Source organism: Fusarium phalaenopsidis (assembly GCF_050370095.1).
Source record: "Fusarium phalaenopsidis strain FUZ10S chromosome Unknown contig_32304, whole genome shotgun sequence".
Taxonomy (NCBI): Eukaryota; Fungi; Ascomycota; class Sordariomycetes; order Hypocreales; family Nectriaceae; genus Fusarium; species Fusarium phalaenopsidis.
This window is the reverse complement of record NW_028145404.1, coordinates 4,246,975-4,262,886: the sequence shown is the minus strand read 5'-3', so window position 1 is coordinate 4,262,886 and position 15,912 is coordinate 4,246,975. Positions and strand designations below refer to the sequence as shown.

Below are 15,912 nucleotides of genomic sequence, written 5' to 3'. Positions count from 1 at the left end.
CCTTGATGATTTGGCAAGCGAGGCTGAATAAGTACCTGAAGTCGGCCGTCCCCTGCCCAATTTCCGAGAAATCCACGTGCGAGATCCATACCACCAGCCTAGGGTGCATTCATAGCCCCAACATCATTATAGATGACAGACTGCGGCGCACTAAGAATAGGTAGTCATGCTTTTTGGTCCCCGAACTGGTCGGATCCTGCGCACAGAGGAGTGCCTATCTGCCTAGGTCCCTGACGTGAGACACATTTATAGCGAGACCAGCTTGTGCCTCCTTTGCTCAACTCAGCCATGGAACTTGGAAGGAAAGACGAGAATTAGCAAAAGATCAAGATAGGCTCAATATACGGGCGGGTTCATCATGTGTTTATGTTCGAGCAAATGAGTCTAATGCTAATGCAGATTGCAGGACGCACCAAACAAAACCGCCATGAAAGCTCCGGGTAATCGGACAAATCAGACGCGAGATCTTGCGAGTAGGAATGGCCATGGCCAGGTTGCAGCTATACACGAGACACATCCCTGATCCTCCAAAGGGGGCAGCATGAGGGCCGATGGCAGGGAATCGGAGCCTTCGCCCCCAGTCGGTCTAAGCAATAAGCTAGGTGAATCTGCAAGCCAGTGCTTAAATCTGCTTGTTATGCGTCTGCTACCGCGCGACTATTCGTCTCATAATCACAAACAATGTTTCATCAAGGGTGGCTACATATGGGGCGGTCAACCGGACGAGGGCCCGGGGAAACAATTCTAGAATGAATGCGGCGGACGGCCATGCTCTTGTGAGCACCACGCACCTGCTGGCCCAGGCTTATTCTTCCTCATTCCTTCTTACTGTCAGAAAGCCCATATTAATTCAACATCGACTGCCTCCGCCACGCTCGCACTCACTCGTTAATCTCACCTCGGCCAAAAATAACACAGTTAGAAAGGCGGCTCCCTGTCCGGGGAGGCCTTCGCCACAGCCTGCGGCCACACTACGAGCCTCGATCATCTCTAGCGCATCCGTGGCGGGGGGCCCTTGCACCCTGGGGCGAGTGAGAGGGGGATCTGCCAATTACCGTCGGGTCTTCGCTCATCACGCAGCCAAACACAGCTGTGCAACCTCAGCTGAGAAAGGCAAGCCTCTCTGTCTTCGCCACAAGCCTCGACTGCTGCTCTCGTGTAAATCTCCCCAACACTCAGGTGGGCTTGCTGTCCTGCGCTCGTCTGAGTCAAAGCGGGGAGCTATTGGAATATTCACTCGTTATTGATTGATCAATCCTTTCAAGGGACGTCATTTTCAGCACGACACTGTGCCACCACAAAACGCCAAGGGCAGATCCTCGCCCTCCCCTGCTCGTGGGATCCCTAGCTCCTTCAGGTCTCCTCTAACAGGCTCCGCCGAAACAGGGGACTCCCAAAAGTCCCCCCGCCAGGCATGTGCAGAGCTGGTGCTGGTGCGGTGCTGTATCATGCTGTGACCAGCCGTGGGCGCCGACAGACAGACCATCTCTCAGCTTTTGCGAGGTCAGGTGGCAAAGCAGGGATTGGGTCGTTTCCTCCGACCGACTCTGGTCTCCATGTCGGGCTGGAGGCTAGATGTTCCTCGCCATCCATTCCACATCAAAACACACTTGGCCATACTTGAGCAGGGCTTCGCCCCGTCTCTCGCCCTCATCCATTCTCTCGGTGTAATAACCTTATTGACCTGCCTCGGCTTGTTTGGGCACGCGAGCGCGACCACCCACTACTTGAGGCGGAGAACAACTCTAAGCCTCAGTCCTGGAGCAACAGCCAGCTGCATAACTTCATCTCACCACCCTGTCAACGACTCTTGTCGTTCTCTTATCCTTCTCCCTCTCTTCTATCCGATCATCTCAAATACCCCACGTTCCACCTATTTTGTTGAGACTCCAACGTATTCCTTTGTCCTTTCTTTATCTCTTGGCTCATTGATACCCACAACGCCTCGCCCCCTCACTGGACATTCCTGTCGACACGACCAGTTCACTCCCGAAATTAACGCTCTTCATCGCCAACCGTTCTGGTCTAGGTCTTGTTGAAGACCTTCTTCCTCCCTTCTCTATCCAACAATCTTCCCACCATCCGTCATCATGGGGGACCGACCAGCTGTCTACGTCCACTTCGAGCTCGGGGTGTCATGGCCCAAGCATCTGTCGAAAGATCGCCACATCACATACATCTCAAAGAGTATGCGGGATCGAGCGAACCAATTCCCTCGACAGTTGCCTCCCGTGAATACCAACTACCTCGCCGCCCCAACACAATACCAGGTCGCCTACCAACAACCAGTACCCCAAATCCAGGAGCCCCAGACCCGACCACAACATCAATTAACCTACTACGCCAACGAGATACCACCCAACACCTACAACAGGGACCCAGTAACAGCAGCCCCGGCACAGGCAGCCCAGTATCAGCCATACCAACCCGTCCAGCAGCAACAACACTACATCCATGAATATTACGCGCCAGTGGCACCAGTGCAACCCCAGGTGGAGGAGGAAGAGGTTCGAGGGAGTTCAAGGTCGATGAGTCGAAGCTCGCACGAACGGGGTCGATCAGCTCCCCCTCCATTCAACAGCAGTCCCTGGGATGTCGGTTCGGGCTCTAACAGCCAGGATGTACCTCAACTCTGGAAGGCCTTGCCGGCAACCCCGAACCAGTACCGCCTCGGGGAGGATGACATGCCCTGGTCTACGTGGAATTTTCCTATGGGATACAATGAGAACGATGACGAGGGCAACGATGGTGAAAGAGGCGAGTCCCGTTCCCGCGAGGCCAGCATCCGAGCAACATGGGGACCCGAATTCCCCGGAGAACCCGTGCGTCGACCTGAATCGGATGACCGGCAACGAGGCAAGGCCAAAGATATCCAGTCTCTTGCCACTGCTCTGATGACAGTGGACAACGGCTTCGAAGATCAGTGGTGGTACCAGGGGCCTCGGCTTGTCAACCTTCATGGAACCGTGCTGGTGCCCACAGCAGTTCCCAAGTCCAGTTTTCACCCGGATTTCCAGCAAGGCTCCGTCGGATGGGCCGTATCCCGGGAAGAAGAGATGCGGCAAAAGGATATTCAAGAGCAATACCAACGGCAGCAGCAGAAGGAGCAATTGAAGAAGCAGAAGCAACATCTACAGCAACTGCAACAACACCAACAGCGACAACATCAGCAGCAGCAGCGACAGCAACAGCTGGAATCCTTCGTGCCATCGACTCCTTCTTTCCAGGTCGTGTCACCCCGGTCGAGCGTCGCCGATATCGTATCGCCCCTGAGCGAGTACCCGAGTCCTTTGTCGAGTTATGGAGGCCTTCGACGCTCGTTGACCACAAGGTCCGATGAGCTTCACATGTAATAGATGGGATATCTATTGCAATGAGTCGTGATGCTCATTATTATTAGTTATATCACAACAGGTTGAGTTGTGAGGAGGACGACAGGGAAGATCTGAGCCCCCTGATCTACATGAGGAAGCATGGTAGCGTAATTGTGCATAGGATTAGCGTTGATGAGAATTTTGGATACCTCCGCGAATGAATTAATCAAAAGCTGCCATCTATTCGATGGCTTATTTGTCGAATGCGCTAAATTTGCAAATTCCTGACCGCGGTGTGATGTGAATTGCGTCCTTTTTCACCTTGCAGCTTAATGCATCAATGCTAAGCCGGGCAAAGCCGATGACGAAGTTGGAAAATCCTGATGTTTTACGTGACAGAGTGGGACTAAGGCCAACTGACCCCTCGATTTTGAGAATGACAGAAGATGACCAATGTGAGGGCCCTCACCACACAATGGTCATGAGGGGAGAGGTGATTCGCTTAACACACCGTCAAGATCAAGGTGAGAGCCATCGCTCGCCGGCCAATGTCATCATGGTGCAGCGGTCAAGGTGAAGCTTTCACCGACGGGTACTTCGGGAGTAAACTCTTAGCCTTCCATCTTTCCTTCCTTCCTTCCTTCCTAAACTCACCTGATAGGGGTGGCAGCAGTGGCTCATCGGCTCCACGATGGCGGGAGAAGCCGGCTGCGATTGGCTTAGTCGGCTAAGTCGTCGGCCAGCGGGCAGTGGAGCTGTGCCTTGTAGCCAATCACGAGCTGGCGGAACCCTTTGCTCAGCCGGACATGTACCTCCTGGGTCGCTCTCTGCCACACTACGCCCTCTTCGGGACCTCGGTGTACCTCGCTATTGGTACTTCCGCGACCTGGCTTTTTTTGCTCCCCCAAAGCTTGCCGAGTAACTTGTTTGCGGGTGGAACATCGCGAATCATTGTCCGGGTCTGCCTCTTCGTGTTTCTTGCTCTTTTTTCCCTCCTGACCTCTTCTTCCCACCTCCACCCACGTTCAACACTCACCTGCGATTCCTCCTCGCCGCCTCCCTTCCCTCATATCCTCCTCCTCCAAATCCTGCAAGATGCTGTCAAGAAGCATAGCTACCGCCGCCCGAATGGTGCCGGCTCGGGCGCTGCGGCCCCGTTCGCACCCTCTCGTCATGCTTCCCGCCATGATGCAGACCGTCCGCACTTATGCCGATTCCGTCATCAAGGTCCCCCAAATGGCCGAGTCCATCTCTGAGGGTACTCTGAAGCAGTTCTCCAAGAGCATCGGCGACTATGTCGAGCAGGACGAGGAGATTGCCACTATCGAGACTGACAAGGTATGCTGCGGCATCTTTCGCGCCGTGCGCGCCAAGACGGGTTCATTGACCTTTCTCCGCTAGATTGACGTCGCTGTGAATGCTCCTGAGGCTGGTACTATCAAGGAGTTCCTCGCCAGCGAGGAGGACACCGTCGTTGTTGGCCAGGAACTTGTCCGCATTGAGCTGGGCGGCGCCCCCGCTGGTGACAAGAAGGAGGCTCCTAAGGAGGAGTCCAAGCAGTCCGAGTCCAAGCCAGAATCAAAACCCGAGCCCAAGCAAGAGACCGCCCCCGAGCCTAAGAAGGAGCCTGCTCCCGCCCCCAGCAAGCCCGAGCCTCGACAGGCTGAGAAGAAGGAGTCGAAGCCCCAGCCCGCTGCCACCACTAGTGGCCCCTCTCTTGGTAACCGCGAAGAGCGCCGCGTAAGTTGACCTGGATGGTCCCATTGAGACCGGTACTAGGCTCCTCGTTGAGATTGCTAAACCTCTACGCAGGTCAAGATGAACCGCATGCGCCTCCGAATCGCCGAGCGCCTCAAGCAGTCCCAGAACACCGCTGCCTCGCTTACCACCTTCAACGAGGTCGACATGTCCAACATTATGGACTTCCGCAAGCTGTACAAGGATGACGTTCTCAAGAAGACCGGCGTCAAGCTTGGTTTCATGAGCGCCTTCTCCCGCGCCTGCGTTCTCGCTATGCGGGACATCCCCGCCGTCAATGCTTCCATTGAGGGCCCTGACGGCGGTGACACCATTGTTTACCGCGACTACGTCGACATCAGCGTTGCCGTTGCCACTGAAAAGGGTCTCGTTACCCCCGTTGTCCGAAACGTGGAGGCTATGGACATGATTGGCATTGAGAAGTCCATTGCCGACATGGGCAAGAAGGTACACTTTGCTCATTCTAGCCACATTTGAGAGGTAGCTAACCGCATTAATTAGGCCCGCGATGGCAAGCTTACGATCGAGGATATGGCTGGTGGTACCTTCACCATCAGCAACGGCGGCGTTTTCGGCTCTCTCATGGGCACTCCCATCATCAACCTTCCCCAGAGCGCCGTTCTCGGTCTCCACGCCATCAAGGAGCGCCCCGTTGCTGTCAACGGCAAGATCGAGATCCGACCCATGATGTACCTGGCTCTTACCTACGACCACCGTCTGCTGGATGGCCGGGAGGCTGTGCAGTTCCTCGTCAAGGTGAAGGAGTACATTGAGGACCCCCGGAGGATGCTTCTGTAAGGAGCGAGGCTCCGATGTCCGGCTAAATAATACCCTATAGACTATGATCAGGACCAAGTCTCGTCAAAACGGCTGGAGATGTCTTGGCTAGTGTCTATTGTATAATACAGACGAGAAGGTGTTGCCCATGACCCGTTCCTAAGTAGTTACTGTTCAAGATCCGAAGAACTGGAGCCCATTCGCAACACTGAAACCCGAACCAATGCGACCTTAGGCCGCACGCTATCGATCGTCGTGATGAGCTTAGTCATTCCCCTCAACTTCGCGCAGTCATCTGAGTCACTCGTCTTGACACTTGACCCAAAGCACGCAATACACCCTCACCACATGACCCGTCAGATCACGATGGCTCCTCCAAACAGCGCTCTTTTCGTCATTGATATCCAACACGACCTGGCGGAGGATCCCAAGACTGAGATCCCACATGCCACCCGTATCCGTGATGCTGGAGAGGTCATCCTTTCTGCCGCGCGTGGTATTTCTCAAACTGAGGGAGCTCAGCCGCCTCTCATAGTCTTTGTGCAGCACGAGGAAGCCCCTGAGGAGGGTCCCCTAGTCAAAGGAAGCGATCCATGGAAACTCGTCTTTGAGCCGCAGACGAACAATTCTAGGGAGATTCTCGTGCCCAAGACCACTCGTATGGCCCATGGTATTTCTCTTTGTGAATTCGATATTGATGGAGCACAGGAGACACGTTCAAGTCAAACCCGGGGCTCGCTGAACAGCTGAAGGCGCAAGGAATCGAACATATCGTGGCGTTTGGAGTCCAAAGCGACTGCTGTGTATTCGAGACAAGCAAAGGTGCCCTCGAGGCTGGGTTTCGACTTACGCTACTGCAAGGAGCCCATTCGACTTATGATTCCAAAGAGGGCACTGCACTTGAGATTGAGACGAGTATTGAAGATTCATTGAGAACACTTGGTGCAAAGATTGTTCCATTTGAAACTGCGGTGGACTGCTGGAAAGAGACGGGGAACTTGGATTTTTGATTGAATAGATATCTACAACAACTAGAATTACAAAACCACAGCGGAGTGCATACGATGTGGCCATTCCCAGTGAACTCGCACTGATATTAGTTTGGGTAGGCGGGCAAAACGGTCAACCCACCACCAATGAACCCCCAAACCCCCAGCCCTCATGAGTATTAGTTGGTTAAGCAATGATGGTCATCTCGTGGTGCCTGACTTAGCGAAGCTGTTCCTAGAGGAAAGCTTCCACTCCTTTTGGACCAGAGTGCTAGACCAGATAAGAGGGACCTGAGCCGCCACTTATCTTCCAAGTAAGATCCACGCTCGGGAACGAGGAATTGGAACTTGAAAGGGTCTGGCTTTTGCCCGAGCCGCTTCCACGAGACCATGGTCATGGGCTCTGCTTCTTCGTTAGCCACAGCAGGATCACCGGATAGGGCGCTTTCCTCCCCTAGGTCCGAAGACTCCCGCGTCTGCTCCGGGTAGAGCCTCCACTCATAAGGATAGCGTCTGTCAGATACCTGAGCCTTGGGTGTCTTCCTCCATCTGCAATGTGGATTAGGGGGGCAAGTCCTTGGGTTGTACTCGGCTTGAAGAGTTCTTCTCGTACGAGATTCGTCCAACGGGACGGCCGGTGACAACAAGGGATCATCCGTTGATGGCCCGTTGTACACCTTGATAGACCTCCTGTCGCCTGTGAGGCCACCGTGGGAGGTGACAGCAAACATCTTGCGGTTAGAACTATTCCCAAGATAGAACTTGGACGAAACGTCCTCTGGATCGCAGTAGGCTGTCAACGTCTGGGGCAGAGAGACAGGTGGAGCCACTTGGATCATCATCTGTGGCTTGTTGGGGGGATCTACATTAATCCAAATATGTTCTCGGTGATGGCCTTTGTGAGTGAACGATTGAGTTCCCCTTAGGGGCCAAACAAAGAACGTGAATCTTTTAATTTCCCCAGCAGGAAAACGCACCATAAGAGGCCATTTTCAGAAGCAATCAAGTAGAAGTACAGAATTATTAGTAACGCTCTAGGGAAATATGTACGACCTTTGATCACCTAGCTCGGGGTCTCATCCGTAGTCCTCTTTGAGGAACGAGTTTGCAAAGCCTTCACTCGCGTCTCAGTCTCCATTCATTCTATGAAGATAGGGACGAGCAACTTGGCTTGGTTGTGTGTAATATGGACACAAAGAGCGCCACTAACAAAAACTTATACTTCGGTTGTGCCCGAGTTCGCGGATTTGATAACGAATAGACCAAACTGGCAACACGGCGATATTAGCAGCGTTTGCCTCCTATAGCCTCATCTGCAATGACTGGGAGTTGATTTATAATTGAATCTCTGAAGCGAAACAGTTTGCAATTTCAGCTGCCACGGACTTGGAAGAAAATACGGAGTTTTCAATGGTTACCGCTACTCTGGACTCCCCAGGGTAGAATCACACATAAGTGCAGTTTACAACGTCAAGAACACATCTTTCATGTCTGGAGTTTTCCTGCTTGAAACAAATATGAGCGGCCCGGGTTCGATAACTGCCACCGTGAGTGAAGCCACCGCTCAACTACCTGATGCAACCAAGTGGGATGCCCCACTAGACAGAAAGGAAGTACCATTGCCAAGGTATGCAATGTATGGCTTTACATGCGAAGATGCTGGCGACTCAGATTAAGAAGCTAAGCAGATGATCTGAGCTTGCAGCCATTCTCCCGCTCAGTCCCTCAGTCATGGTGGCTCAGATCTCACATGTCTGGTTCTTGATGACCAGGACTGAAGCGTTCTTCAATTGGATCCTCACACCCAAGATAGGAAGCCTTTATGAGAAATTTGTGAAGAATACCAGGCCAAACTTCTTGAGTAGACAGACAATCAGGGCCGTCTTCCAGGGTGGACAAGTTGATCGTCATGGAAAGGGTCATTTAGGTGAGACTTTGAAGGATCCTAACCCCTTTCCTATATCGTAGAAGCAAGCAAACGGTGTGTGTCTTGCCAAGGATTCGGATAAAGGTCTTTCATGTGTACTTCATGCAAGTAGGCTTCTTGGTGTTTTCGTGTCATCGAATCTCGGCCCGAGATTCGAAAAGTGGACTGAAACTCTTCGGCCAGCACTTCCCTCCCACGGATCTCTCTTTGATCGAGCCGATGTCCATTTCCATTTCTTGTGTCAATCTTCGGCCCGTTGATCATAGGTCATGGCTCCCTCGACTTCCACCCCGTCCAATTTGCATCGTGCACCTGTGTAAGCTCTGTGTGCCTGTTGCTTAGTTCCCTGCTAACCCAGGCTTCAGAGCATGCCTCAAATGCCGGGCTGCAAAGGTCCGATGCCTCATCTCCAAGGACTCGGACCGATGCAACCGCTGTATCACCAACAATCATGTTGACTGTGTCTTTTCTCAACCGAAAAGGGCCAAGAACAGAGTGCATCCACACTCTCGACGCCTGAGGCGGACGACCCCTGCCTATGAGGATGTTGCTGCACAGTCAACGCCGGCGTCACCAACAGCTGATGATACAATCTCTGTACCCCAACCCCCAACTCCCGTCAGCTACGAAACCCCTGGTGTTGGCCATATCCAGCAGACACTCATAACTCCAGAGATTCGAGCAAGGATCGTTGCCACTTTAGCGACGCTCAATGGAAAGAGAGGGGCTCCCTTCAGCTTCATCACCTCAGGAGATCGGCCAGCTTTCAGTGCCAGAACTGGGCCAGGGGACTCGATTCAGGCTACAGCCCAACAATCACATCCCTCTGAGCATTCTCAGGCAGCTACGCCCTCATTGAAGCTGTCTTGCCTTTTACGCCCCTTGACGACTGGTCCCCGAACACAAGCCAGCGACGATAGTCAACAGCACACGCCTCTGGTCAAGATGCCTAGCTATGTCGCTTCCATGGCACTTGGCGAAACAATCACGGACCCAATAGAGGATGGAATTCTCGCCCTACCAGCATCCGTCGCACTGTTTCAACACTTCATGCTCGAGATGAACGCCAAGTGGGAGTATGTCCTCGACCCCCACCTGGACACCCACGACAGCGTTAGGCAACGGAGTCGCCTGCTCTTTGCTACAATACTCTTTTGCTCCTCTAAATTTGTAAACTTCGCCGATGGAAGTCTTATCTCGACGACGGACCCCTTCCTTCAGAGTCGTCTGTGCAGCCTGGCACGAAACTTAACAATCAAGACTTTTGCAGTTGACGACAGATCTATCGAGACAATGCAAGCCTTCTACTTATTGGTCTGCTGGAAGGATGCAGATGATGACATTTCGTATCTTCACAGCGGATATGCATTTCGTATCCTTCACGACTTGGACCTGGATCAGACTGAGGGTGACAGTCGCCAAGCAACAAGGTGCAGAAGAGCTTGGCTTGCTTTGTTCCGACAGGACAAACAGCAAAGCTTATTTTTCATGAGAAGAGCCACGCTCAGCCTATGCGACGAAGACCCTCCCTTCGTTGGCTACCTAGACACTTGGTTGAAGATGCCGGACACTTTGCCATTTGACTTTGTCGCTTGCTGTAGCGCTGACCTGCGGCGGATTCAGGCCGGGCTGCGTGTGATGATTCAGAAAGCTTCATCAACAATGCTGCCTTGTCTTTTAGAACTTATGGATTCAGACTTGAACAGGTGGAAGTCAACGTGGCAAAACCACCTTGATGGAGAAGGCCGGCTGCATCCCAACGACGACCCGTCACTGGACCAGAGGCTTCTACGCCCTGGAAAACACCACCTTTATACACTCATGGCACTTTGGGAAGATAGTGTGAGGCTGAATGTTGCTTCTGCTATTCTTCGGCAGGCACTGATGGCCTCCGTGGCATCGTCCCTCCGTTCCCGGGGACAACAGCCGCCCCCGTCTTTTGGCCTTGATCTACTCGCCATGGAAGAAGTCATTTCTCCTGACATGCCTGGGCTCAGTAGCAGTGTCGAGGGTGCATTTGGTACTTTGCGTCACTTGCTCGCATTTCCCAGTGAGGATCTCAGACGAGCCCCTGATTCCACTCTACTTCTCGACCCGAACGCTGCTCTGTTCCTATGCCTGCTACTGTGTCTCCCATGCAAAGGTATCCTTGGTCCAGCTTTTCAGAAGGCAGCAGTTCGTCTCATACGCGACGTAGCCCGGCATGCCAGCCAGGCAATACAGTCGCCCCAGGATACCGTAGCCCTAGTCTCGGCATATCTCGACTCTCTTGTCAGCCTGCTCGGCCCGCTTGTACCGCCTCATCTGACAAGCTCTCATGAAAACCTGGAAACCTTTTCAACTGTTGAATTGCCACGTGCACACTTAGATACAGCGGACTTCAACGTTGATGAGACTGCGATGGAAGCAGCGCCGGTTCTGGTGGGTGGAATGGGTGGAATTGACGGCCATATGGGGGACGAACACACAATATTTAACCTCATTCATGAGCCTGATCAGATGCTACATATGCAGAGTCTGGCAAATCTATTAGATACTAGTTTCTTTTCCCCCATAGAGCCGGCATCTATGCTAATAGATATGGATAAGGATATATAGTAGCAGTGACTCACTGGGCAGTCTACACTCCCTCTGCCGAGGTCCGAGAGGAGAAGTAGGGGAAGTATACAAGCTAAGCCAGAGTCCATTTATATAATTTGGACAGGTCATGCCTAAAACCCAGGTTTTGGTCCGAGCCGATGACTTGCATGGAGGAGCGGGGGAGTTGACTCGGCCCGAGAATGCCAGAGGTCCACGTTGACGCCGAAAGAAACGCTATGGACAGGCGGGTTTCTCAGCTGATCAAGGAAAACTTACGGATATATGATGGAATTTATAGTTTAAGTAATTCGAAATGCTGATTTGGCGCTGCGAGGATGCAGGCAGGACATAATGGGTGAGGGTGTTCTGTAAGAAGTAGCATCAGCCCAGCCTTCTGGCTGATTAGATCGGCATGTCTATGGATGCATTCGTCGGGCCGAGATAAAAGATGGTGTAATCTCTTATTATTACTTCAATTCGACTCGCAAGCTGCGGACGCATCCAAGTTTATCGTTCAGTGACAAGTACACAAGATGTTGTTCATGACCAGGCAGAGACTTGGTCTTGCTACGCGGCAATCGACACTTGCAACTCCTCCACATACGATCCGATCAAAGTCAAATTTCACACGTCTCACGACCTCCTGGAGACACCCTTTTTCTAAGCATGGGAGGGCTGCCTATGCTGTTGGAGGTAGTGGCGTAGCAATCTTCGCATTGGCTTTGGCAAATCGAGAGGGAACCGAGTACCCAAACGGCTCACGCGATGCGAGGGCTCTCTCAACTGTCCCGTTCAGAAAACTGGTCTCCGGTTGGCTGTGAGAGTCGCCCGAATATGGACTGTCAAGTGCTCATGACTGACCAAAAGTACACAGGGCTTTCGCCTTTTGCTCTTCGCCAACTTGGGTTGACATGAGCGAGACCCTGTACTCCGTCTTCTCCAACATCCCCATCGTCTCCTCCATTTCCCATGCATTCATAATGCGAACATTCTTCAACCAATTCCTTGGTGGAGAGACAACCGAAGAGTGCGTCCCGAAAACCGAAGCTCTGCGAAAGAACCATGTTGGCACCCTCCTTGGCTACAACATCGAGGCCGAGTTGGACGGATCAAGCAAAGACCCTCAACTGATCCTGGCCCAAACCCAGCATGTGCTATCTTCCATCGAGGCTCAGGGAAAACTGGCCAAACAGTTCTGCCCGGACACCCGCGCCACTAGTGGTGACAACCGCTGCTGGGTTAGAATCAAGGTGAGTGGTCTGCTACCTCATCCCGTCGCTCTTGAACATGGCTCCAATGCGATTCTGGAAGCCAGACGGCAAAAGGGACTTGACAAAGGCATTCCCTACCCAGGCTTACCACATGATGGGGATTGGGAGGTTGCACTGAAGGGAAAAGACGTCACGGATTCGGACCGTGAACAGCTGCTCAGTCTCCGAGCTACTCTAGAGTCCATTGCCAGCAAAGCACGAGATAATAACGTGCGCATCGTTATTGATGCCGAGCAGTCATGGTACCAACCTGTTATCGACAGTCTGACCGACGAGCTCATGCAGAAGTACAACACTCTGGACGGACCAGCCACATGCATCGCATCATTCCAGGCGTACCTACGGAGGTACCCTCAACTTCTGGACCATCAAATCCGTCGCGCTGATGAGAGAGGCTACAAGCTACTCTTTAAACAGATCAGGGGGGCTTACATGGTATCAGAAGCGGAAAGATGGCGAGCAGGAGGCAAAGATGGCGAAGGGCCTGTCTGGCCAACGAAGGAAGAGACAGACGCAAGCTTCAACTATGGTGTTGAGAAGACGCTCTCTACGATTGCTGATCAGTTGCGCTCGACAGGCCACTCAAGGATCGGGGTAGTCTTTGCTACTCACAATTCCATCAGCGTTGATCTTGGAATTAAGTTGATGGAGGAGCATGGCCTGGCTCAGAGGGAGACTGGGAATGAGAGACTTTGGGTGACAAATGAAGCTGCTGGAAGCATCGCCTTTGCCCAGATATATGGTCAGTCTACGGTTTGAAGGCAAGAGTGATTGCCCGCTAACTTGCCTTAGGAATGAAAGATGACCTGACAAACAAGATAGCAGGATATCTTGCCTCGGAGAGTGGATTGCCCCTCGTCGTCAAGGTACGTTATACTGAGCGACTTGAGAGCCTGAAGTTCTGACTTAATACTGGGGACAGTCCATGAGTTACGGAGACTTAAAGGAGTGTCTGCCATTCTTAGTAAGAAGGGCAACTGAGGATAGGGCGATTCTAGAAGGAGGGGGGGGAGCAAGTGCAGAGAGGGCAAGGCTGGGGCAGGAGATATATAAACGTGTATTGCCCATAGTAATAATAGTGCTTTAATAATAGCTAATAAGTAAGGCTAATAATTATTTATTTCTTATTATTTTATATTTTATTTTACTTAAAATAGAGATTAAAATATCTTAATAAATATCTTAATAAGTTTAATCTTAAAAGCTTTATACTTAAAGGCTAAGAGTTTAATAAGCTTAAATTAATAAGGTTTTTTTATATAATTATTAATAACTTTAATAATATATTAAAATTAATTATATTTATAATAAATAACTTATATTTTAATTAATTAAAAAATTAAAATCTTAAAAATTATATTTTTAATAATTTTATAAAAAGAAATTTAATTATATTTAATATATATAATAAATAAATAAAATAAATAAATAAATAAAATACTTTTCTTAATCTTTAAAATAAAAATTATTATAAAAATATAATAAATTATCTAATTAATTAAAACTTATTATTATATTTTTCCTTAGATATCTTAATTATTACCTAATAGGTCCTTATATTATAGCTAGGCTTATTATAGATATTATAATACTAAACCCTTAGTCGCATTAACCTCTCTTAATTACTACTCTATAATAATTTAGCCACTAACGTACATAATAAGCTTATATCCCAGACAAGTATATATCCCAAAAATCCCTCAATCTCTCTCTCTTCCATTTAATCAATTAATTCTCAACCACTAAACATATCTAAATTCAATAGCGAGGGTAATATACTTCTTGCCCTTTAAGCGCTTCAAAATAACCCAAAATTACGCATCCGACGCGCTGCATTAATCTACAATATCTGCCCTAAAAAGCTAGGTCGCCGCCAGAAAGGCATACAATCTCGACGCGATTAAATTCCTAAATCACATAAACTATCTAATCTAGAGGAACAGATCATTATTCAGTTCATTCTCGACCTAGATTCGCGAGGATTTCCCCCGCGACTATATAGTATTAAAGAAATAGCCAACTGATTACTCGCCGACCGCGACGCGCTACCTATCGGCAAGCGCTAGGCTTCTAACTTCATTAAGCGGCACCCAGACCTTAAGACGCGTTTTTTTCAGAAATATAACTACTAAAGAGCCAAGTGCAAAGATCCAGCTATTATCTATGACTAGTTTACGCTTATAGCAAACACGATCGCGAAGTATAGTATCTAATTAGAAGATATCTACAACTTTGACGAGACTAGCTTTATAATAGGCATAATTCAAAGCGGAATAATCGTCATAGGCACAGATAGGCGTAGAAAGCCAAAATTAGTGCAGCCTAGAAACCAGGAATGGATTACAGTTATCCAAGCGATCAATATAGAAGGCTAGGCGATCCCGCCGTTTATCATCGGTGCGGGCCAATATCACCTCGCTAACTAGTACCAAGAAAGCAACCTCCCGGGCGATTAGGCTATTACGACGACCCAAAATAGCTAGACAGATAACGAGACTAGTCTAGAGTAGCTAAAGCACTTTGACCGATATATAACCAATCAATCAATTAGTTCCTATCATCTCTTAATCCTCGATAGCCATAAAAGTTATTATTCTATCGATTTTAAGAAATATTACTAGGATAATAATATCATCACGCTCTATATGCCGCCTTATTTATCTCATCTACTTTAGCCCCTTGACGTCGGGTGCTTCAGCGTGCTTAAGAGCGCTTATAGTCAAGAAATAAAGCATCTAATCAGATACTCTATAACCCACGTTTCAAAGACTGAGTTCTTTCTAGCCTTCTACGCCGCATTTTAGGCCACCATGACAGAAAAAAATATCAAGTTAGCCTTCAGAGGAGCTAGGCTTATTCCTCTTAACCTAGAAAGTATAGTCTCGAAGCTTGATATGTAGCTATGGACTCTAACGCCTGCCGAGGAGGTGGCTAAACCCTTGACCCCTTGGGTCTCAAAGACCCCAAAGACTATGCTTAAGGCTTAATCTCAGTCAGAATACCTTAAGATATGAGTTAAAAGGCATAAAAGTAGCTCCCTAGAGTTAATTCTAGAAGCTATATGGTCTTCTTCTAAGGGAATAAAAATAGTTATGCATAAGGTTGCCTTACTCGAGGCCAGGGTTAAAAATCTTAAATAGGCAAATGAGATACTAAGCCGGCGCCGGAGGGCAAAAAGGACTAGACTATAGAAAAGAGGGGTAATGATAGTAGAGGAAGGAAGGCAGGCAATTAATTAAATGGATATTAATGCGCAGGTAGTGGCCGAATCGTCGCGGAGTGGTGGTCAAGGGAGG

At 50.0% G+C, this 15,912-nt stretch overlaps 3 protein-coding genes across 3 annotated transcripts; all 3 read left to right on the top strand.

Annotated features, from left to right (window-relative positions):
* Positions 1-2,090: 2,090 nt before the first annotated feature.
* LRP88_10568 (uncharacterized protein) lies at positions 2,091-3,353 on the top strand (the record flags this gene model as incomplete). The annotated part of the gene is made up of 1 exon (XM_083247024.1): positions 2,091-3,353. One exon carries the CDS (start codon positions 2,091-2,093, stop codon positions 3,351-3,353), a length of 1,263 nt encoding a protein of 420 aa, XP_083098137.1.
* A 1,056-nt stretch (positions 3,354-4,409) lies between these two features.
* LRP88_10567 (uncharacterized protein) lies at positions 4,410-6,599 on the top strand (the record flags this gene model as incomplete). Its single annotated transcript, XM_083247023.1, has 5 exons — positions 4,410-4,652; positions 4,716-5,054; positions 5,127-5,519; positions 5,574-5,866; positions 6,029-6,599. 5 exons carry the CDS (start codon positions 4,410-4,412, stop codon positions 6,597-6,599), a joined length of 1,839 nt encoding a protein of 612 aa, XP_083098136.1.
* Positions 6,600-12,325: 5,726 nt separating this feature from the next.
* On the top strand, positions 12,326-13,521 carry LRP88_10566 (uncharacterized protein; the record flags this gene model as incomplete). The annotated part of the gene is made up of 2 exons (XM_083247022.1): positions 12,326-13,358; positions 13,409-13,521. 2 exons carry the CDS (start codon positions 12,326-12,328, stop codon positions 13,519-13,521), a joined length of 1,146 nt encoding a protein of 381 aa, XP_083098135.1.
* Between the last annotated feature and the right edge of the window lie 2,391 nt (positions 13,522-15,912).